The sequence below is a fragment of the Ovis canadensis genome, chromosome 8 (genome assembly GCF_042477335.2).
Source record: "Ovis canadensis isolate MfBH-ARS-UI-01 breed Bighorn chromosome 8, ARS-UI_OviCan_v2, whole genome shotgun sequence".
NCBI lineage: Eukaryota > Metazoa > Chordata > Mammalia > Artiodactyla > Bovidae > Ovis > Ovis canadensis.
The window spans coordinates 13,346,562-13,370,560 of NC_091252.1; the positions used below are offsets into that span (position 1 = coordinate 13,346,562).

Genomic DNA, 23,999 nt, shown 5'->3' on the forward strand with positions numbered 1-23,999 from the left:
GCTTCCTCCATCAGAGGGAGACAGAAGAAGCAAGAAGAACCACAGTCACACAGCAGCTAAAACAAAGACCACATTACAGGATGAAAAAGAAGAAAGTTGTGTTCCAGGTGAAGGGACAGGATAAAAGCCCAGAAAAACAACTAAATGAAGGGGAGCTAGGCAACCTTCCGGGAAGAGAATTCAGAATAATGATAGTGACGATGATCCAGGATCTTGGGAAAACAGTGGAGAAGATCCAAGAAATGGCTACCAAAGACCTAGAAGAACAAACAAACAGATAGGTAATACACTAGAAGGAGTCAGTAACAGAATAGCTGAGGCGGAAGAATGGATAAGTGACCTGGAAGACAGAATGATGGAAGTCACTGCCAGAAAACAGAAGATAGGAAAAAGAATGAAAAGAAGAAAAGAGAGCCTAAGAGACCTCTGGGGCAACCTTAAAGACAACAACATTCACATTATAGGGGTCCCAGAAGGAGAAGAGACAAAGGACCTGAGAAAATATTTGAAGACATAATAGCTGAAAATTTCCCCAACATGGGAAAGGAAATAGTCAACCAAGTCGAGGAACCCAAAGAGAGTCCCAGGTAGGATAAACACATAGTAATCAAACTGACAAAAGTTAAAGACAAAATATTAGAAGCACCAAGGGAAGAATAGCAAATAGCATACAAGGGAACTCCCATAGGCTGTCAGGTGATTTCTCAACAGAAACTCTACAAACCAGAAAGGAATGGCATGATACATTTAACGTGATGAAGGGAAGATCCTGCAACCAAGAATGCTCTCCCGGCAAGACTCTCCTTCAGATTTGATGGGGAAATCAAAAGCTTTCCAGAGAAGCAAAAGTTAAGAGAATTCAGCATCACTAAACGAGCTTTACCACAAAGCTAAAGGAACTTCTCTAGGCAGGAAACAGGCAAGGAAAAGACCTACAGAAAATAAACCACAAACACTTAAAGAAACAGTAATAGGATCATAGGTACTGAGAATTACCTTAAATGTAAATAGATTAAATGTACCACCCGAAAGACAGACTGGCTGGGCAGATGGAAACGTGCCTGTATACACTTCCACTTACAGCATCACTCTGCTTGACTCCCCCGAATTGTGTATAATTATTTTATAATGTTAGGTTAGTCATGTTCCCATTATGACTTGCAGTTATAATTAGTTTTTATTTTTTGTCTGGCTATTGATTGTGAAAACTGATAAACATCTTTTACTGTTGTGATTATGCAACTGTTACTCACTCAGTACTATTTGTATTATGATTGGTCAACAGAAAAATAATAGAACTCTATGTCACCAGAACTATGATTTAATAGAAAAGCCTGTAATCACTTTTTAAAATCCAGATACATGGCAGAATTATCTTGGAATTTTTTGAAAAATACAAATGCCTAGATATCGCCTCTCTTTTCTCCAGAGCCCCAGATATGTTTCTAATAAGCAGCCGTGTTTAAAAACAACTGTATTGTATGGTGATATATCATTTTAATCTAGCTCGTTTCACTTTTTCCGTTTCATATTCAGTGCTCCCATTTCATTTAGTTTATGTCTTCCGTTTTTCCACCTCTTCTTGTTTTTCTTTTGCTGTTCTTTCTCAAGTCTTTAGCAAGTGTAGTAAAAAAGCTTTTATAGAAGTATATATGTAAATAATATATGTATTTCAGAAAACTTACGAATTTTTGCCTAAAAAATTTATGACAGTTTGATCCCTTGTTTGACAGTATGACTAGAATGCTAGATTTCTAATTAAAAAAAACAGATATGGAACAAGCAACAAAGGTTGACTTTATAGCAAAGGGAACTCTAGTCAATATCTTGTAATAACCTATAATGGAAAATAATCGCAAAAATAATATGTGTATATGGATAACTGAATCACCTTGCTATGCGCTGGAATCATTGTAAATCAACTGTACTTCAATAAAATATATAAAGAAAAAAATTGTTTTAAGCAATATAGTACATGCAATATCACTGTCATCTAACTTTTTTTTTTAATCCTGTATTTTAAACAGATATCTGACTGAATCCTATGGAACTGGTCAAGATATTGATGATAGAATTGTTGAAGGTGATAGAACTTTTTAAATTCTTATTTTTTATTGTTATGTATGAAATTAACTAAGAAGAACCCTCTAAGTGGTCTGGAATGTTCTCACAGAGATCCAGAAGACTCCAATCTCTTACAAATCTTTGCTCCGTTTTTATCTCGTCATTTATTTAATGTCGTTTTTCCCTGACCCCATGTACACACTAAGAGGGCGGAGATCTTATAGACTCAGAATCCCTGGAATAGCGCCTGATACGCGGCATGCGCACCGTCTTTTATGGAGCTGTGAATGAGTGAAAGGAATGCACGAAGGCTTCTGGCCTCCTGTGTGTGTTGCTGACCTTGTTTTAGTAAAGGAGAAAAGGGGAGAGTTACTTGGAATGGAGGTGCTGGGGGAAATCATTTTAACAAAAGCGTACACTTGGAAGGCAAGAGTCTGTATATTGATTTCCTTAAGCAGTCAGTGTCTGTACACCCCTTAGACAGTCTTCCCGTACCCCATTTGGACACTGCTGGTCCAGGCAAGTCTGCAGGAGCCTCCGGCAGCATGGGATCCTCTCTGGTCTCCCCTCCTGTAATCTGTTCTCTGTGTGGAAGCTGGAATGGTCTGTTTTGCTCTAAGCTCTTTATTGGCTTCTTATGTCTCTCAGGGTTAAACCTACCTTGCTTTTGGTGGCCAGGTACCTGCCTCTTCTGGTCTGATTGAGTCATTTTCCTGTGAATCCTCACGCTTTAGTCACGTTGGCCTTCTTGTAGTTCTTTGAGGTGTTTCAGGCCTCCTTGACACGTCCCTCACCACTTCCTCACTTTTTCCTACCAGACACTCGGTATTTAATGATGATGATGGTATTGGCATGTGTGGGATGCATTAGGTGTTATCTGATTTGCTTAAAATGGGTTACCTAACTTATATCTTCACAGAATACGAGGTAGGTAATGTTTTATCCCTGCTCCACAGGTGAGAAACTAAGGTAAAAAGAGTCTAAGTGACTTTCTGAAGAGTAAATAGCTCATCACTTGTGGAGAAGGGACATGAAGACAGACATCTTAATTGCATAATCTACTAAGTGCTCTTTTTAATACTCCTGACATTAAAAAAAAAAAAAAATTTCAGTTGAACAAAGATTTGTCAGGAGCCTTCATGCATTTTGCTAGATCATGGCAGGCAAAAGTTACATAAACTTTTCCACAATTATGTAAAATATCCATGTACATGAATATAAATTCTACTCTAATAAACATTTTAAAGTTTACATAATAAGATTTTTCATATTTCTTGACGTAAATAATTTTCTAATTTTATGTACAGTTCTCACTGAGGTATGGTGGCACACGAAAGTATAATCACAGTAAAGTTCCTTGAGTGAGAGAATTGTCATTTAAAATTGGATGAGTAGATAAAAACAAATTAGGGATTAATTTAATGAAATACTAACTAATATTCTCACTTGATGATGTGAGGCGCAGATTCACTTGTGAATTGCATATAAGCCTAGTTTCTGTCATGAGAACACTCTGTGTGCTGTGTGACAGGCTGTAGTTGAGGACCAATGGAAAGGGTTATTGCACATTTTTCTCCAGCCCCTTATGGAGGATAGTGTATGTTAACTGGCAGGACCCTAGAACTCTTGAGGTGACGTGTACATGCTAACATTGCTTTCAGTTTTAGTACTTTCTTACTTACTTTAGCAAGTGAAGCAACCTGGGAGTGATCTTTAAATGGATTTGGAGACTAGTTACGCTTTCTACTGTGGACAGACAGAGAGAAATGGACTTTAGACTACTTCATAAGAAATATTCGAGCAATAAACAAATGAAGCAGTTTATGAGATTGGTGAAGGAGTGTGTGAGCAAGGGTGACCCTAGTCTGGTATAATTATAGTTGAGACTGTGGTACGCACAAGAGTGGACTCTAGTACTCTTTCAGTAATGTAGAGTGTGTGTGTGTGTGTGTGTGTGTGTGTGAGAGAGGCATTATAAAATGAAGACAATTGAAATTGGGTTCATTGGGATTTCAAAAATTCTTCTTCTGAGCACCTTTTGTAGGCAGTTCTATAAACTGACTTTGTTAGGTTTTGTTGGATGTGCATGTAAAAATGTTAAATCTGGAGGTTATGTTAATATATGTATTTAAAAGTAGGTTAATAACATTTTGCCTGTATTTTATCATAGGAGGTCTGCTGTTTTCTGCTTGTGTAGGGCTGATGTGGAAACTATAAAAATATTTAGGGAGTAATTTTTAAAGTTGAGTTATAAATTTTGTAATCTAATGACTTTTGAAAATTTCATCTTTGCCATAATACTTACATTTTCTTTTGATAAATTTTAAATAAATTTTTCATCTCTTGTACTTTAATAGGGCCTGACATAAGGGGAGTCAAGAAATATTTGTGGGATTTGACATTACAAGTGAATTCATTCATGTTAGTTTTTTGAGAATATTTTTCTAGTTATATGTATTTATTAATAAATGGAAACAGTATGTATATTGCTTTGTAATTTTCCTTCATGTTAATTTTTATGGCATATTTTCATTTCTTTTTTAATAGCTAATCCACTCTTAGAAGCTTTTGGAAATGCAAAGACTGTTCGCAACAATAATAGTAGTCGATTTGGGAAATTCGTAGAAATACATTTCAATGAAAAGGTAAGTGAGAGTGAGTTTTGGGTTAATATATTTGGGAAGTGTTTTTAGAAAAAGCAAAAGGTCTTAATAGAATTGGTAGTGTACTTGAACTTATGGCAAATATATTAAAATTTTTCTCTGTTAGATATTTGGGAGAATATATATGTTCACTGTGATCTCTGTAAATTCTAAAGCTTGTATTTATTAATAGTTATCTGTTTTTCCCCTTTATTTGATAAATATTGCAACCTCTTTGATAGACAAATGGTTATTAGGAAAGATAGTTTAACACTGGTAGGTTATACTTTAAGACTTCAGATGCAAAACCGTAATTTCTCTCTGTTTTGTTTTCTAGAGTTCAGTTGTTGGAGGATTTGTTTCACATTATCTTCTAGAGAAATCTAGGATCTGTGTTCAAGGCAAAGAGGAAAGGAATTATCATATCTTTTATAGGTTGTGTGCCGGTGCTTCTGAAGATATTAGGGAAAGACTTCATTTGAGCTCTCCAGATAATTTTCGGGTAGGTTGGATGAAAAGAAATTTCATACAGTTTTTGCAAATTGAATTGTCTTCTATTCTAAAACTTATTTCAGTGGATTTTGATGTCTAGTTGCACATAACTTACCTTAAGTTCAGTATATTGGGATAGAATGACTTCTGTAATAAGTGGATCTGTATGGAGGTTTATTGCTCAGTTTATAACACTATATGAGAAGATACGTAATGGAATAGGTAGAAGGAAAGATGCTAAACCAATTATAGCAATTGGTTATCAACTTATCTTCAGTAAGTAGTTTATAATAGTTCTGTAATGCTAGCTTTACAGTTACCTTTGACTTACTTACAAAAAAAAAGTTTGACCACTGAATTAATATTAATAAAAGATTCCTACTTGCCTTCCTAAATTCATTTCAACAAATACTTATTGCTTACCCTTTGGGTACCAGGATTGTGACATAGTTAAAAAGATAAATGATACCCAGTTCCTGCTTCTGAGCAATTTAGAAACTGGTGGAAAACATGCACACACTTTTGACTGATCTGTTGGATGAGTAAGAGAGATGCATAGGAAGCTGATCATTTTGGAAAAAACCTTACTGGAACAACTGATGCTTGATCAGAATCCTGAGGGATTTTCAGGTATTAACTAGAGGAGGAAACATGCAAAGGGTATTCCTGGTAGATGCAAAAAGATAAAGAAAAGCAGGAAATAGCTTGAAGTGAAGGACAGGAAGGATGGGAGTTGAAGCTAGAGAGTTTGGTCTTTTTTCTGTAGTTAGTAAAGAGTGGTTGAAGGGTGTTAAGTAGAAAGTTGGATATCAGGTCTGTAGTTAACTTCAGGGTTAATATGGAAGGTAGCTTTAAGCGGGAGGTGGGGTGGGGTGGTAGAGGAGAGGGGATGGATAGAGATTGCAGCCGTGGGCCAGTGAGCTGGGGACCTGTAGGCAACATAGCAGTTACTCAGTGCCTGAGTTTGGTTTAGCGATGGCAGGGTTACTGAGGAGGGGATATGTGAAACAGGAGGTAAAATTGACATGACTCGGAGACTGAATTAGGTAAGGAGAAGGAGGAGTCTGAAATTATTTTCCAGGATTTGATTAGGATAACTGAGTGGCTATAAATACCATGTTGGGGCCAGAAGGAAGATTGGTGGTGTGTAGGATGTGTCCAGCTTTGGAGTCTGTGGAATATCCAAGTGGAGCTGTTCAGAAGACTGTTGGGTGGGATAAGATCGGGTCAGAGCTGTGGGGACAGGTTTGTGAGATGTCAGTACGCTGATGATAGTTAGAACTGTGAGAGTGAGGAGATGAGATTGTGCAGAGAGACTGCACAGTGTAGAACAGCATGTGCCAGGATCCAGACTCTAGAGGTAAAGTGGATGAGTAGACGAGCTGTCTAAGACAGGAAGCCCAAGTGGAGCTGGGAGAGAAGCATGAGGAAGTCAGGAAAGCCAAGGATCGCAAGTCAGTGTTCAGTTTCAGGAAGAGGTCACTGGGAGTGGTTAGTGTAATTTACAAGTTCTCGGCTGGAAAATGGCGTCCCTATTTGGGACGTGACAGTTGTGGAGTGCAAGTCGGAAGTGCAGACCGTATAAAGTTCTCCAGGTGATTCTCGTCGTCCTTTTTGGCCAGTGGTCCTCCACTTGAGAATCATGACACACATTTATATTTAATTATTGTTCTGTGTGTGTGTGTGCAGCCTGGCTTCTCTTTATTACTTCAGTCAATTTCTTTTAATGTATATTTGGACATCTAAAAACTCTGTTGTTTTAAAATGCTTTATAACTGCGTCTATGTAGGTAGTTCTGCAGTGTTCAACCTTCTCCGGTGGTGGTGGTGGTGGTGATGTAGTCACCAAGTCATGTCCGACTCTTGTGACCCCACGGACTCTAGCCCTCCTGGCTTCTCTGACCATCGGATTCTCCAGGCAAAAATACTAGAGTGGGTTGCCATTTCCTTCTCCAGGGCATCCTCCGACCCAGGAATTGAACCCAGGTCTCCTGCATTGCAGGCAGATTCTTTACAGACTGAGCTATGAGGGAAGCCTTTAACCTTCTCTAGAACTCACCAAATTAATTGGAATTGGGTTAGTTGCCCACGGTATCTTCATGACAGTAGAAGATGCGTTTCTCTAGAGTGATTTTTAGAAAAGGACTATAAATTAATATGACTCACATGGAATTTAATAATGTTGATGTGGCTTTGCCAACACTGAGTTAAGGATAAAGTGACATGCCTGCTGTCTTAACATAGCGTTTCTTTCTACTTGGGGGCTTGGGAATGTAGTTCCTGTGTCTCAGAATGTAGTCTTTCCTGGCACGAGGACAGCCATCCTAAGAGGGCAGCCTCTGAAATGCTTTATCAGGTAGGAGTTTCCTGTCCCTGTGCAGTGAGCTAGGGGCATGATTTCCTCTTACAAGGGAGTCCTTTTGGTGATAAGGGGAAAACTAGAGGAACAGCCTTAGCTTTTACCTAAAAACATCTGCCGTCTTGGACATTCGTCTCTGGCAGGCGGACATGCACCTCTGTATCCCTTCCGCCAAATTATTCCGCCTTAGAGGGACTTCGAGTCTTGGTCACTTCATCAGGTTTTTCTCTGGTTTAGTTTAGGCCTCCAGTTATAACTCGGGGATAAAGTTGTAAAGACAGAGGAGAAACTGCAGCAGGGTGAACACTTCCCCCCGCCCCCAGATTTGTTTGTCACTGCTGTATACAAATTAGTGACTCTGTCCAAGTTAGTGTATAAAAAATTGTAGCATTACAGCTGCTCAAAACCATCCATATTAACTACACATGTATTTTAGAAAATAAAAGGTTAAAAATGCTTGCATTATTCAAAATTTTGAAGTATTTTTGCACATGTTCCATGGAAGCATTCATTATAGTCATGCGAGGATCTTTGAATATAAATAAGGCTTGGACAGAATGAGAATGGGTGACTAGAATAGTTACAGCTTTTTAGTTACAGAAAAGTTAGAAGAAACAAGTATTGTCCTTAGGTTTTACTATTAAGTCCATCTGTCCAGAAACCTAGTATTTGATAAAAAACAGTTGCAGTAGGTGGATTAAACTCTTGCTAGCAAAGAAAACATTTGTTTTGGGTCCATACAGTTAAGCTGTTATTATCCTGCTAAATAAAAGAGCTCTGTTTTAAAAGTCAGTTGAAAATGCTTACCAGTATTATCCCTTTTATTTTATTCTTTCCCTCAAGATTTTAGTCTGCAAAGAAAAGTTCATTGGATATTATTTTCTGGTTTTAACTGTATTTTAATATTTCACTATAATGGGGGGAGATAATGCATTGATTATCTTCAGTATTAATTTATCCCTAAGTCATTGAATTTACTGATTTTTTTCTTGATATCTGTATAATCTTGGAATTCATTGTCATGGGAGAGTAGAATCCTAGTGACCTGATTTAAGAAAAGCTGAGATGTTTAAAAAACTTTCTCATCCTGTGCCCTGTGCCCTTCCTTCTGAACAGCCCCCACCTGTTGAATGTGGGTGGTAGATTCTGCTGAAGACCAGTATATTATTTTCTTTTCAGTTGCTTCCCTTGTTCTGTGCTTTCAAAGCACTTAATCTTAAAAAACTTCTGGGCAGGGAAGTAAATCATTGAGATAAAAGCTGAAATTGTTATTTGAATACCTGTGAAGGTTCATAAAGCAAATGTAATTTATGTACAGTTAGTGTTAACTGTCAGTCACTATGAAAGGCATGTTTTGAAGGACTGATTGTAAAAACCAGAAATTAAGAAACTTAATTATTTGTTAATTATTCAGAATTTAAAATATTACTCAAATATTACTCAGACTTTTTGCATATTTAGGTCATATCTTGTAAAGATTTAAAATTGCTCCCTTTTAAAAGTAGGAAAGCTTTATGGTACTGTTTTTTTTCTGCTAATCATTTAATTCAACTTTCAGATTCAGAGTTTCACCATCCCTGGTTTGACTAATAGAAGTAAAGTGTTTATGATATACAGAAGTATTGATTTTAATTGAGAAATTGAATGATGCTCAGGTTATGTTTAGAAATGGTTAGCACTGTTGGATAGATTGCGTTTTCCTCTGTGTTATTTTCCTGTGGATCATATTGTTAATTCTGTTTTAAATCTCTTTGTCACAGTATTTAAACCGAGGCTGCACTAGATACTTTGCTAACAAAGAAACTGACAAACAGATTTTACAGAACCGAAAAACTCCTGAGGTAAAGTAGGCTTTTAAAACAGATTATAATCTTTAATGCAAAAAAATTGTGCTGAAAGATACATTCTGTTTTTATTTTGAAACCCAAGTAAGATTTCTTGCTTTAAGCCTATGCGTAAAAGACCTACATAGTCATTCACGCCTCTCTCGCCATGAAACGCTTTATTCCTCTTTTGCTATCTCTAGAAGCTGCAGGTTCTGAGTCTTCTTGGTGGGACCTCAATGCACTTCTTTCCCTGTTATTTTCCAAACATGAGGGTATCAAATTGCCTAAAAAATCATCCTTTGCTAACAGTTTTGAAACTTACTCTCATATTAACCATTAGGATTAAATATAAAATATGTTCTTTATAATTTATTATCTGTGTCAGAGCTGAAAGAAGCTTTGATGTCCACAAAGAGTGAGCATTGTTGTGAACTAGTTCTTATGTATTATTGTGATATTTCTCTTTAAAGCAGCATGTTTCTGTGATTTATTATGAAAAGTTTAGTTTTATATGTAACTTTTACTAAATTATTGTATTTCTAGGATTAATTAGATATAATTATACCATTAAGTATTACTTTAAAAGAAAGAAATCCTTAATCTAAAAATCTACAACCTTTATAAATTTTAAGATACAATGTGTAAGTGGTAAGTGGTATAAAGGTATAGCTACTCAGGCAGCTTGAATTACGAGATACTAAGTCAGGATTAATTACAGGGACTAGTTCATATTGTCTTTATTAATTTTTTAAAAAGATTTGTGTTGAGTGTGTAATTGAACAAAATTTTATTATATTCAGTTTTTAATGTCTCTGCATTTGAGTTAGATGCATTTGAGGAGTTAGATGTTTGTGACTACTTTCAAGATAGTGAGAATTATATCTTTAGTATATTCATAAAAAAGAATAGAAAACAAAAATCCACATTATTTTGAATTCTAAACAGATGAGTCTGCAGTTAATGTTTGTTTAAATTGATATTTTGTTATTTTACATACAGATGTCTGGATTATAAATTGTAAACATCCATGGTAGAGACTTTAAGAAATGATGTTATTTATTATAGTATTCTCTTTTGTTATGATAATCTGTATTTTTACAAGGTACCATTGAAATACAGAAATTGTATTACTTACATTAAGATAATTGGGACATTCCCTGGTGGGATATTGCTGCTATCCCAAAGGGAAAAAACACAGATACACATATATTTAATCTTTTGGTGTGGGAAAGACTGAGTGGAGAGGAAAGAAGACTGCTATTTCACTTTCCAAAGAATATTGCACTCTTTGTACTCTCCTAAGAAGAAAGTGTTCACTTTCTGGTTCTAGAGTCACCATACATTGTTAAGAATCTTATTCACATTATTGAGTTTATATATAAAAATATGTAAGTGACTAATGGATTTAATATGTTTAAATTACTTTTTATTGTTTTCTGTATCAGGAGGATGAGGTGATCATTTTGACTATTCAGAATTCTTTGCCTAGTTCCATTGGCGTGTCTTTAAGCTGTGTGTAATTTTTAGGAGAATGCAGTATTTTTAGTCTGCTATAACAGCAATATATTCATGGACATTTGATTAGAAACAGTTTTCAAGTGAAATAACTGATCAACTGCAAGACTAAAAATTCTGCATGATATGTGTTTTCTTTTAAATTTGGCTGCATGTTGTTGTTTGCTTCTTTGAAGAATAAAATTAAATTTTTGTCTAGAAATTTTCCAGAAATTTTACACATGCATAATTAAACATTTTAAAGACTGTGGAAAGGCAGTTACAGCTTTAGCTGGGAAGCAATTGGCAACCCGGAGGAAAAAAGAACTCTCCTTGGGATGTCTAGAATGGCCAGTTAATTCCGACACTGTTACCTCATGTTTAATTTTGCTTGTTCATTCTCAAGTTCTGGAAAATTGCTAGTCCAGTCTCTCTGTGTCCAGTAACTTTGTTTTCCCTCCTTCTGGTTTCTGCAGGGCTGACTTTTCTTCTTCCTTTTTCTGAGTTTATTATAGGTTCTAGTAAAGAATACAGTAGATGAACATTCTTTTAAGAAAGAAAGCAAATTTTCTCTTCCATTTTTTCTGAAATGTTTTCAGTCATTGCGTGAATTCTTAGCATAAGCATAATGCTTACTAATACAGTTTACCTCATATATACTAACAGATACAGGCTTAAAAATTAATTCCCAGGCCATGAAAACTGTTTTTAGCCTTTCCACTGTTCACTGCTTTTGAATACTGGTACAGCTCAGATTTAAACTTTTATTACAGGTTTTAAAAACTTCAGTTCTTTTTGATCTTTGGTTTTATGTTGATTCAACCACTGATATTTTCACTCAATTATATTTCATTTTCACTCAATTTATATTTTTCTATAATATCTTTAGAGTTAAAACTGTAATTAAATTGGAAAACATCTCACTCCATTTTTGATTGAAATTTTCATGGAGATAGGTCTAGATTCACACATCATTGAGAGAAATAATATATAGATCCTGTGTACACTTTGCCCAGTCATTCAGTTTTTGAATGTGTTGAAACACTAAAGTTTTCTGATTGACACATTTTATTTTTGCATGTTACGTAGTGCATTAGTAGACCTTGTGTAGTTGTGTTGGTGATACTTAAGCAATATAGACCACAATTAATTGATGTCTTCTTGTTTTGTAGCATCTTAAGGCAGGTTCCTTGAAAGATCCTTTGTTGGATGACCATGGTGATTTTATTAGAATGTGCACAGCCATGAAAAAGATTGGCTTGGATGATGAAGAAAAGCTTGATCTGTTCCGGGTAGTAGCTGGTGTCCTGCACCTTGGGAATATTGATTTTGAGGAAGCTGGCAGCACTTCAGGTTGTTTTGTGTGTGTGTGTGTGTGTGTGTGTGTGTGTGTGTGATCTTTTTGTTTTGTTTTAAAAAGAAGTAAAATTTGAAGTTCTGTCATGTAATTGCATATGTATTTTGACTCTGTGTGCTAGTTTGTTAAGCCCCTACATTTCCAGACTATATTGTGTCACATGATGAAACTTGCAGCCGAAGGATGCTGCATTTTTGGTTATTGTGAGCTTTGTTTTTGAATAAATCAGTGATACTGATGAGGAATTCATTTTATGAAGGATAAGTAACTGACTACTAGGGTCATATTTGGACTGATGATAATCTTTTCCAATAAGTGAACAGAATAATCCTCTGCTATCTTTTAAGGTATTTTGATATTTTTCTGGTTCACTGATCTAAACTTGGATTAGTTAGTTAGGATCATTGAGTACATAAAAGCCCATATACATTATTATCGGAAATGAAAACAAGTTAAGCTTGATACACATTGAAAAAGCATTTAAATGCCTTCATGATACAACTTTTCAACCATATTGTTTCAGTCTCTGTAAATACCAAGGCTTCCCTGGTGGCTCAGATGGTAAAGAAATCTGCTTGCAATGCAGAAGACCCAGATTCAGCCCCTGGGTTGGGCAGATCCCCTGAAGAAAGGAATGGCTACTCACTCCAGTATTCTTGCCTGGAGATGTCCATGGACAGAGGAGCCTGGCGGGCTACAGTCCATGGGGTTGCAAGCAGTCGGACATGACTGAGCAGCTAACTCTTTGTATGATCTTAAGTTTGATCCATGAATGCGGGGGTTGGCTCATGGTCAAATCTGACTAGCTGCCTGTTTTTGTTTTGTAAATAAAGTTTTATTAGAACACATAAAGACATTTATTTATGTCTTATCCGTGTGAGCTTTCATGCTGCAGTGGCAGAGCTGGGTAGTTGTGACAAAGACTGCGTGGCTGGCAAAGCCTAAAACCTCATACTTTAGAGGAAAAGATTGTTGATTCCTGCATACATACATTGTTTTACAAAAAACCAAACGCACCATGTAACACAGCGATCAGTAACGTGGGCTTTAGTGTTAGATCCCAGAAGCTTTGTAAACCTTGACTTTTTCACTCATAAAGTAATGAGATAATCCACGAGGGAAGTGTTTTTAAAGTACAGTTACCTTAGCAGTAGTTTGCATATAAGGAGGGGCACCAGAGGAAGGAAGAACATAAAGAAATGGATGTGTCTGCTACGTGTAAGACCCTTCATATATTGTGTTTCATTATAAACATCATAGGCATAATCTGAACTTAATAAAGATAATGAGATAGAGGATATTATCTCTGTTTTACAGAAGTAGGACTTTTGACAAGTTTGAGTAGTATGGTCACTAGTGAAGTTGTAGGTATGAGAGCTGGTTCTCCTCGCATGCGACTGACTCCAGCGTGTGTGATAACTGCCCCTCATTGCCCTCTGTCACTGAGCGTCCTGAGCAGGTGGACGTCGACAGTCTTACTGGCTTTCAGGCTGAGTGTCTGTGCGTCTGTGACCTCAGCATCAGGGGACAGTGTGGTGTGTAAGGGTACGTTGTCTAGTCTGTGCACCATGGGTTACCTGCCTGTGTGACCTGGGGCAGGGGCTTAACCTCTCGGGGTCTCGGCTTCCTCACCTGTAAAGTGGGAATAATAAATACCAGGTCCAACCTCCTGTCATAAAGAGGAATAAATGAGTTGAATATTTGTAGAATGATGCAAATACTTATGCCTGCCATGTAGTAACCTCTGTTTTTAATGCATGAGTAAAATAAAAATACTGATTAATCCCAGTTTAAAATGAAACAAGCAAAAAGAAAAACCAGGCAATATCAGGTGTATACTTAGTATGCATTAAAATTTATATTAGGTTTTTTTTGAGGGATTTGAAAATGTAATGAATGTTAGTACATTTTCATTTGCTCTGTGGCATCATTATACCAAGGGAGCATGTAGGAATTCCAAGTATTTATAATATCCAAAAATATTTAATTAATTCACACTTTGTTTGTTTGAAGTGATAGGTGGCGTGTTCACACGCCTCATGTAATTACCTTGGGGTAGGACATACAGGTACACACAGAGAATCATGAATGTGGATCTAGTTAGTTGAAAAGCATTAAAAAATAAATAAATAAAAATAAAAAATGACCGAAAAAAAAAAAAGAAAAGCATTTAATTGTCAAAAGGCACTTAGTAGATATTTACATTGTCTTTTATTTTTCTTCTCAAACTTCCTTCTGTCGACGGGAAAATGAGCAGAAAGCAGAGCAGATTGGAATGAGGCAATAAATCAAAAGGATTAATAAACTTAGTCATTTTTATTTTAATAGCTAAGATTTTATTATATTAATCTTTATCATTCCTATAATCCTTCCTATAGATTCAGATGATTTCTTTCTAATTACAATTTATTTTTTCCTGTCCCAGAGAGCTCAATTTTGGCATGACTTTGCAATTTGAAAAAGCTCTGGATATTTTGTAATTATTTAATCAGAAAATTTATTCTTTAGTAAATATGTAGACAGCTCCCACTGCTATTTAGAAGTTTTTACTTGATGGAAATGCAAAAAATACCTATTGGGACTTCCTATGTTTTTAAAATTCCACATAATGAAATATACATTATTATAAGAACAAGTGTAAAAAATTGTTCAAAGAAGTTCATTTTTAGAAGGCGTGACATGAAAGCCTTACATTATTTTATAGTATTTGTGGGGTTTTTTGCCTTTTTGAAACGTTAAATGTTTTAAAAAGTTTAATTTACTAGCATAAACTACAATTCCTGAATGTATATAAGAAACTTTTCAAAATAGTTAAAAAAAAAAAGCAGCATTGAGATGAATTGATTGGTTATTGGTGGTAAATTTTTTGAGTTATATAATTTTAGATCATGTGTATGTGTGTACAAACTAGAAATTAGTAGTAATTTTATTTTCCTGGAATTAAAGGTTTAATATATCTTCTAAGTATTCCTCTTCCCTTATTGTTTTGTTCCGCTTTATTGAAACATAATTTGTATTGAGTTGCACAATAATCACACTAATCAGTTTTAGAACATTGTCATCACTCCAGAAGGAACTCCATACCCTTCCTTAGTTACTCCCCAGCCCTCCCGAATGAATACCTAGCCTTTAGGCAGCCCTTGTTCTACATTGTCTCTGTCAACTGGGTGTTTCATATAAATGAAATCAAACAACATGGGCTCTTCTGTGACTAGTTCCTTTCACTTAGCATAGTGCTTAGCAGGCTCATGTATGTTTAAACATCTGTCAGTGCACTGTTCCTTTTTTTGCTGACTAATGTTTCATTGCATGGATATATACTGCATTTTGCTTATCCATTTGTCATTTGAGGAACTTCTGGGTTGCTTCAACCTTTGGCTATTATGAATACTGCTACTGTAAGCATCCATGTGCAGACTTGTGTGTGCGTGTATATTTCCATTCCTCTGTCTGTATGCCTAGGAGTGGAATTGCAGAGTCACATGGTAATTCTGTATTTAACCTTTTGAGGAATTGATTTTCAAAGTAACTGAACCGTTTTACATTCTCACCACTCTAGTGCATGCAAAGTGCTGCCTCATTGTGGTTTTTATTTGCATTTTCCTGATGGATCAAGTTGCCGAGCATTTTTTCATGATTTTATTGGCCATTTGTGTATCTTTTTTTTTGAGAAATGACTGCTTATATTCTTTACTCATTTATTTGATTGCCTTTTAAAAATTCACTTGTAAGAGTTTTTAAGTATATTCTGAATATAAGTTCCTTATCAGATATATAATTTGCAAATATTTTCTCTCATTCTGTGATTTGTCTTTTAAATTTTTGATAGTGTTCCTTGAAACGTAAAAGGTTTTCACTTTGATGAAATCCAATTTGCGTATTATTTTCTTTTGTTACTTACGGTGCCAAATCTAGGAAACCAACCTAGTCCAAGATCATATGGATTTATGTCTGAATTCTTCTAAGAGAATGGTGTTAACTCTTACCCTACAGTCTTTGAGTTTGAGTTAATTTCTTTGTATGGTGTGAAGTAGGAGTCCAGCTACATTCTTTTGCCTGTGGACGTCCAGTTGTCCAATGCCATTTGTTTGAAATGCAGTTCTTTCCTCAATGAATTGCCTTGACAACCCCTTATTCATATGAGATCTCATAGTCTATTTCCCCTGAGGCCAGTCTATTAAATAGTTTATCTATTTGTTGTGATATAATTCTCATATGATTACATGCATTCTTTGTAATTTTGAAATTAGTTTTAAATGAATCATTTATACAGTCCTAAAAATATTAATTACTTTATTATTATTAATAAGACAGTAATTATATGTGCTTATTATGCACCAGACTCTCTTCCAGGCAATTCATGTATCCACCCTTACTAGTCTTCATAACGACCTTATTAGATTGATAGAGTTACTATCCTTATTATATGGGTAAGGAAACGGAGCATAATAAGTAACTCATTCAAGGTCACCCAACTAGTAAATTCTAGAACCATAACAGCCCGGAGTCTAAAGCACTATTGTATGCTGTCTTGCTATAAGAAGCATTTTGAAACAGCCTCCATACTAGGAACCTGTAGATATGATGTTCAGAAAAAGTAGCCGTGGCCGCCTCACCCTCCTCCTTTGTCCCCGGGTGTCACGAGCACATGCCTGTGTGCACACTCACACCTGCCCCTGGACAAACAGCCACACCCACGCTGACCTCACGGCGTTTACCACTGCAGCTACTCCTTGACGTTTTCTTTTTGTTGTTGTTAATTTTTATTTTTACTTCATTTTACTTTACAATACTGTATTGGTTTTGCCATGCATTGACATGAATCCACCACGGGTGTACATGCGATCCCAAACATGAACCCCCCTCCCGCCTCCCTCCCCACAACATCCCTCTGGGTCATCCCCGTGCACCAGCCCCAAGCATGCTGTATCCTGCATCGGACATAGACGGGAGAATGGCATTGAAACATGTATACTATCATGTAAGAATCAAATCACCAGTCTATGTCCTTAACGTTTTCTGCAGTCATACCAGTTTTGGTGATAAGGCATTCTATTACTCGAGAGACTTAATATGTTAACAAGGTTTGTAATCTATCATTAGTATATTTCCCTTGCAGAGTCATGAAAAATGAAACCCTGATAGGTTAAAATTTTGTCGGGCTGAGAGGATTGTGTCATGGGCTGCCCTGAATGAGTTGCCCAGTGACCTTGGCAATATGAGTGTCTGACAGGGGTGGGGAACAAGGGAGGTGAAGTTAAAAGTCACAAGTAAGCCTTGTCTAGTTCATAGCTTTATGTCAGTGAAGTGTACTTCTAAGAAATGCATCTTGAAAATATCGTGTAATGTGTATTAATTGGAAATTAAAATATGTTTTCAATAGGTGGTTGTAATCTGAAGAATAAATCTGCTCAGTCGCTGGAATATTGTGCTGAATTGCTGGGTCTGGATCAGGATGACCTCCGTGTGAGTTTAACTACAAGAGTCATGCTGACAACAGCAGGGGGCACCAAAGGAACTGTGATAAAGTAAGTGCCCTGCTCGCCGCTCCTTCCAAGCCCTGCCTTGTGGGGAAAGCCAGATCCTGTCTCTGTTCCTTACTGAGCAAGGCAAAGGAATGCTTCAAAACATTTCAGCAAATTTAAAAAGTAAGGATAAAAAGAGCCCATTCCACTACACAGAAAGTGCTGGAGCTTACTTTGGGAAATATTAGCAAGGCATGTTTAGCCTGGTTCTCTGCTAAGCTAATTCCCCACTGTGGTTATGATGAAGAAAATCTCAGTGAGGAGAGTATATGGTAGCGCCTGCAGTACTGTGGTCCTTCAGAGACGTTTCTGGAGCCCACGGGAAGGCTGGTAAAAGCCCCGGGTGTGGTCCTCAGCTCCATTTCCCCTGTGTTCTAAAGCAGTTCTGTGTTTTATGGATGGAGTGTCCACGTAAGAGTCCCTTTAGGAAAGGGTTCTTCTGCAAGAAATGCAAGTTGGGAAACCACTGTTTAGAAGAGGCCTGAATGACTTTTGAGATTTCTTTCGAAGTTTGATCATTTTTTCTGGTGTTCGCAAGGTGCCTCATGCTCTGTGACAGCATTTAGCACAGCGTCTGAAAATTCTTTGGCATGGCACTCTCTTCATTGGACCGTGTGTCTGTATCTGCAGCGTCTGATGCTGTTATACTGTAGAGTTACCAGTACTTAGTTGAAAGTGTAGAATTGGACAGTTTGGATTTTAAGATAAACTTTTTTTTCTTAAGCAGTGTTAACAAATTACTGAAGTTTAAAGTTGTCTGGAATTAAACAGTTTCTTTTGCATTTAAGAAAGTCACATGGAAGATTATTCCTTTGAATAAATTTTTTGTGTATTCAGCATGTACTGTGAGGTATAAAATTAAGGTTAGAAAGATTTTTTGAGCCTAATATTCTTCTACTCAATAATAGGTCTCTAATTATAGATAACTCTCTTGTGGTATTTTACTTGGCCCTATTCATTTGTTTCTATTCGCAACTGACATTTTGTAGCTATTTGCTTTGTCCTTTGCGTTGACTGTGTGTGCTCAGCTCCTGGGAACCTGGCGTTATTTCCATAACATATTACTAGGAAGAATTTCTGTTGACTCGGTCTTCTTTTACAGGGTACCCCTGAAAGTGGAACAGGCAAACAATGCCCGGGATGCCTTGGCAAAGACTGTCTATAGCCATCTTTTTGATCACGTGGTAAACAGAGTAAACCAGTGTTTTCCTTTTGAAACATCATCCTATTTTATTGGAGTCCTGGATATTGCTGGGTTTGGTAAATATAGTTTTGTTTGTGAGTTTGTATCTGTTTGATATTTTTACACCCAGTTTTTCCACACATGATTAAAAGTTTAAAAACCTTTTTTCCCTGTAGTACCTTTTGCTTAATGTATTTCCAGTTATATGTCCATACTATCATTTCATTTCATAATATGATTCAAATAAGAAGCTAATGTTTCAGAAAAAAAGGAAAGACTTGTGGATTTTGGTCACAGTAATGCTTAAATTAGAACATGTTGATTGAAACTACTGTGGATAGACATGTCTCAGTGCTCTTAAAGGAGTACAGCGGAATAAAGTCTTCAGTGTTGCTGATAAAGAGAATTGACTCATTAAGACCATTGACTCCAGTGTAGAGCTGGGTACAGGTTGACCTAGCACACAGGCCAAACTCATAACTATGTATAAAAATTCATTCTTACTGATAGTTGTCAACAGAGAGCTAGTTCCAGTTAATTTCTACCGAATGAGTAAGCTATTAAGATAAACATTTGAGAAGAACTGTGGCTGTGTATGACCAGAAATGAAATGAGTCACTGATGTCTGAATGCTTTGTTCGGAATGACCATGTTGTAAAAATCTCAACGTTAAGTCTGACCAATTTTTTATTGAGCTTTATAGGTGTGGGCGTTCCTTCTGTCTGTGCACAAGTGGTGTCCTTTGTAATTTGTTTGCAGTTGCCATGAGAAGATATGAGTGTTTACATTTTTGGGAAGGGCAGAGTTTTGTTTTTGACGTGATATAAAAATTTACAATAAAGCATTACCTTTTGTTCAGAGCTAGAGAAACACTCATTACTGACCTGAGAATTTCATAGTCTTCAGACATTTGTTTCCTGGTCTGCACCAGTTTCGCACAGCACATAAATACACAAAGTCATAACATTTTAAAGCTGCAGAGATCTTAGAAATAGTGTAATACAATGCCTTAATTTTAGAAATGCATTAGTATCTATAATATTTTTTCTAACTATAATCTCACAGATTATACAGAAAAATATGAAGTGCTTACATTTTAAGTCATTTTCTTCAATTTAGATTGCTTTAACTTCTGTGCCTTAAAAATATGTTACAAGTGACTTTTATTTTATTTTATAAAATAAAAGATATTTTATATCTTTTACTATATGATATTTATTTAACAAACAAATTTTTGTCAAGCCGAGGTGTTTCTAATACTTAATTTTAGTGCCTATCAAAATTTAAGTCTTGAAATAAGAGCATTTGAGGACTATGAAACAGTTGTACATACATTTTGACCTACTGTTAAATTAAGCATTGATACAATAAAATTTTATCCTAAGTTAAATTTATTAATGTGAAGTTGATCTGATGATGACTCTTGATTCTGGTTTTATTTTCAGAGTACTTTGAACATAACAGTTTTGAACAATTTTGTATCAACTATTGCAATGAGAAGCTTCAACAATTTTTTAATGAAAGGATTCTGAAGGAGGTAATTGGCGTCCAATTTAGATTTAAGAACGGCCCTCTATTTCAAAATTTCAGGGTACAGAGATAGACTGCAGTTACCTGGATGGATGGGGTGTGATGTAAGGTGGCCCAGGGACTCAGAGAGGCCCTGCGTGGGCTATGGGGGCACATCCTAAGTGTCGATGGTACAGCTGAGCTTAGGGACCAAGCTAAGTAAAAACTCTAAAATAGATGCCTCCTCAGAAGTGAGGGTATCTTGCCTTTTACTAGTGACTTTTACTAGACTTGAAATGCTTCTTGTTTCATTTCCTGATTTGGCTGTTTCCTCCTCCACTGCCAATCAACAGTCTCCTCTCATCCTGTCCTGGGCACCCCTCTCTTCCCCTGGGTCTCTGCTTCTGCCCAGTCGTTACCTGCTCACCCTCTCTGTATATGGCAGCGGAGCCCCCAGGTTGGGAGAGTCCGTGGGCACTGGCCTGGCCTGCCTCCCTAGCCCTGCCAGGTTACACTGTGCGCTGCCAGTGGCCCGTCGGTGCGGTGTTTTTGGCCGGACACCGTCTCTGGTCGAGTAAGGAACTTCCTGCTACTACTCATAGTAGATGGCTGTGGGCCTGTCCTACTCTTGCAATCTCAGGTTTTAAGGAAGTTCCTCTGTAACCCTTCAGAGTGCACAGGAAGTATAGGTAACTTTGGATCAGTAGATTTGTGGTTAGTCTCACCACTTTTTACCTTGTATTTTGAATTTTCTGCCATTTCCTATTAATACTCTTCCCTTTCCTTCGTTTGAGCTGTTTGAGATGTGTTTTCCTGAGTGAAGCAAGCAGAGGTAAAGGGAACTCAGAATCACCCCGTTAATCTCGTCCAGCCCTTTGTTTCACAGATGAAGAAGCCACAGCAGTTCAGTGACTTCTGCAGGTCTGCACCCTCCTTCCTGGCTGCTGGTTCCCTCCATATCAGCACTGCTGTTTCCTGAGCTCCCCTCTGTATCTGGACTTGAGATGTGAAACCCTTCCTTTCCTGCTCCGATTCTATTCCTCTTTTCCTCCTTTCTTACTATGTTTTTGTCCTTTCGGGTTTCCCAGCACAGTCCAACTCTTATACCGCTCCTCATATATTATAGTTAAGCCAGTTCTGGCATAAACAAACAGGTGAAAACAAGTACTTGGCAGTTAAGATAGTTTCTCTGAAAATGTTCCCTCCGGCTGCCTTAGTCCTTCCATTACTGTGTGAAGTTTGACGTGTATGCTTCTCACTTAACCTGCCTTAATTCTTCCCTTCCTACCAGCCCAGCAAGCTTTATCTAGAAACTTCATGAAGAGGAGACAGTCTTGATTTATATTTATACCAATTCTTTAAAATAAAAGTGAATTTCAAGTTCAGATTGAGTCCAAGTGGACACCGCCTCCTAGAATGACAGAACCTTTTGCTAGTATGTCTCTTAGGAGGAAATATTTAAACATTCAGGGGGAAAAATAAGAAATACCCATAACCCTGAATTCATTGCATTGCTCACTCATCTGTGATAAAATTCCTGCCTGCCTGCCCCGGTCTTGTCTTGGGTTGGAGTGATTATTAACAGATCCCTGTGTCTGTGCCTGGCTGCCCAGCGTATTTCAGGGAAAGCGTGCTTATCTGTGAGGGAATGTTTCCACATATGTAAATCGTATGTTATGTTGGCCATTGAAGTTGTGATTTCACCTTGCCTTAGGGGCAAGGATTTTTCTTCCCTAATGTTTTGTAAGACTTCTCAGTCACCGAATCAGTTGGTGTGAACCTTTGTACACTGACTAATCAATAAATGTTATGATTATATCTGGCACCAAACAGTGAGTCTTTCCTCTCACATGGCATCTCCATATCTATGATTATGACTGTTTTTTTTCTAGGAACAAGAACTCTATCAAAAGGAAGGTTTAGGTGTGAATGAAGTGCATTATGTGGACAATCAGGACTGCATAGGTACGTATTGGTTTTACTCCATTTGGGGGAACTATGGGAAGATACAGTGAATGTTTTCACTAGTCATTCTTCTGTGCTCTGTGGTTGATACTGCTGGTTATGGGACTTGAAACTGTGGTGTTCAAGAGAGCTTTTACTTCTCTAGCACTGCTAGGAAGTTGTTTTTTCACATGAAGGCACCAAATTCAGCTATACTGAAAGTATTCTGAAAATTTCTTCTGTTTACTGTGATGGGCATTTTCTTTCTTAAACAGTTAACATGTGGCTAAGTTAAGGAGGAAACAAAACTGTTTAAGCAGTGAAGGGATTCCTTACTTGGCGTGAGGAAGCCCGTGGTATAGCAAGGTCCCTGCGGGGTCTGCAGGGGGTTGGCTCTGCGTCTGCCGTTCTTCATCTCTGTTCTCTGTGCGTCGGCTCTACCCTCCAAATGGTTGCAAGTAGGCCTCACAGGTTCAGTGGGTCCCATCAGATAGTGCCACGCACAGGAGAACAGTCTCTTTCCTGGTCTGTTGTTGGTAGAGAGACCTTTTCCTGTTGTCACCCAGCTGGTGCTCAGGCTGTCTTTTCCTTCCAGCCAGTCTCTAAAATCAGCTGTTGGATAAACCTTGCTGTGAAAGTGGAATTTGGCAGTTGAGCCAGTAACTCTTGCTCGATTTGGACAAGAGGTAGCAACAACACAGTCGCAGTGATAACACTTTACATTTATGTAACTTCCCAAAGGACTTTCATATCCTGCCTGGTTCACTTAGCATATCCCTCCGCATGCCTTGTCCCTTCTTAGATCTTTGTGCCTCTGATGGTGTCGTTGGATATCTTGGCTGGAGCTCCTCCCCTTCCGTTTACCTTTCTGCCCACTTGCACGTCCTGCATCTGTCAGAATACTCTCGTTTACAGCTCAGCTAGTGTGCCCCCCTTCACCCCCACTAACTGCCCAAGATGCATCTTTCTCTGCCCAGTGCAGTTAGAGTCTTGATTGCTCTTCCTGTGTCCTGTAGCTTTTATTTATAATTAATTAATTAATTTTTAAATTGAAGGATAATTGCTTTACAGAATTTTGTTGTTTTCTGTCAATCCTCAACATGAATCAGCCATAGGTATACATATATCCCCTCCCTTCTGAGCCTCCCTCCCATCTCCCTCCCCATCCCACCCCTCTAGGTTGATACAGAGCCCCTGTTTGAGTTTCCTGAGCCATATAGCAAATTCCCCATGGCTATCTATTTTACATATGGTAATGTAGGTTTCCAGGTTACTCTTTCCATACATCTCACCCTCTCCTACCCTCTCCCCATGTCCGTAAGTCTGTTCTCTCTCTGTTTCTCCATTGCTGCCCTGTAAATGAATTCTTCAGCCATTTTTCTAGATTCTGTACGTATACATTAGAATATGATATTTATCTTTCTCTTTCTGACTTACTTCACTCTGTATAATAGGTTCTAGGTTCATCCACTTCATTAGAACTGACTCAAAGGCATTCCTTTTTATGGCTGAGTAATATTCCATTGTGTATATGTACAACAACTTCTTTGTCCATTCATCGATCGAGGGAAATCTAGGCTGCTTCCATGTTCTACCTATTGTAAA

The 23,999-nt window shown here is 37.4% G+C and overlaps 1 protein-coding gene across 7 annotated transcripts in view; it reads left to right on the forward strand.

Annotated features, from left to right (window-relative positions):
• Nucleotides 1–23,999, forward strand: part of MYO6 (myosin VI) — a 157,902-nt gene that overhangs the window by 75,514 nt on the left and 58,389 nt on the right. For 6 of the 7 annotated variants that reach the window (XM_069598030.1, XM_069598032.1, XM_069598033.1 and 3 more), the window contains 9 exons: nt 2,028–2,083; nt 4,612–4,709; nt 5,044–5,208; nt 9,317–9,397; nt 12,049–12,229; nt 17,617–17,761; nt 18,861–19,018; nt 20,387–20,478; nt 22,343–22,415. In XM_069598030.1, the coding sequence (XP_069454131.1) occupies nt 2,028–2,083; nt 4,612–4,709; nt 5,044–5,208; nt 9,317–9,397; nt 12,049–12,229; nt 17,617–17,761; nt 18,861–19,018; nt 20,387–20,478; nt 22,343–22,415 (1,049 nt within the window). Of the gene's footprint in view, nt 1–2,027; nt 2,084–4,611; nt 4,710–5,043; nt 5,209–9,316; nt 9,398–12,048; nt 12,230–17,616; nt 17,762–18,860; nt 19,019–20,386; nt 21,372–22,342; nt 22,416–23,999 lie in introns of all 7 variants that reach the window. The other variant, XR_011258550.1, reaches the window with a different exon arrangement.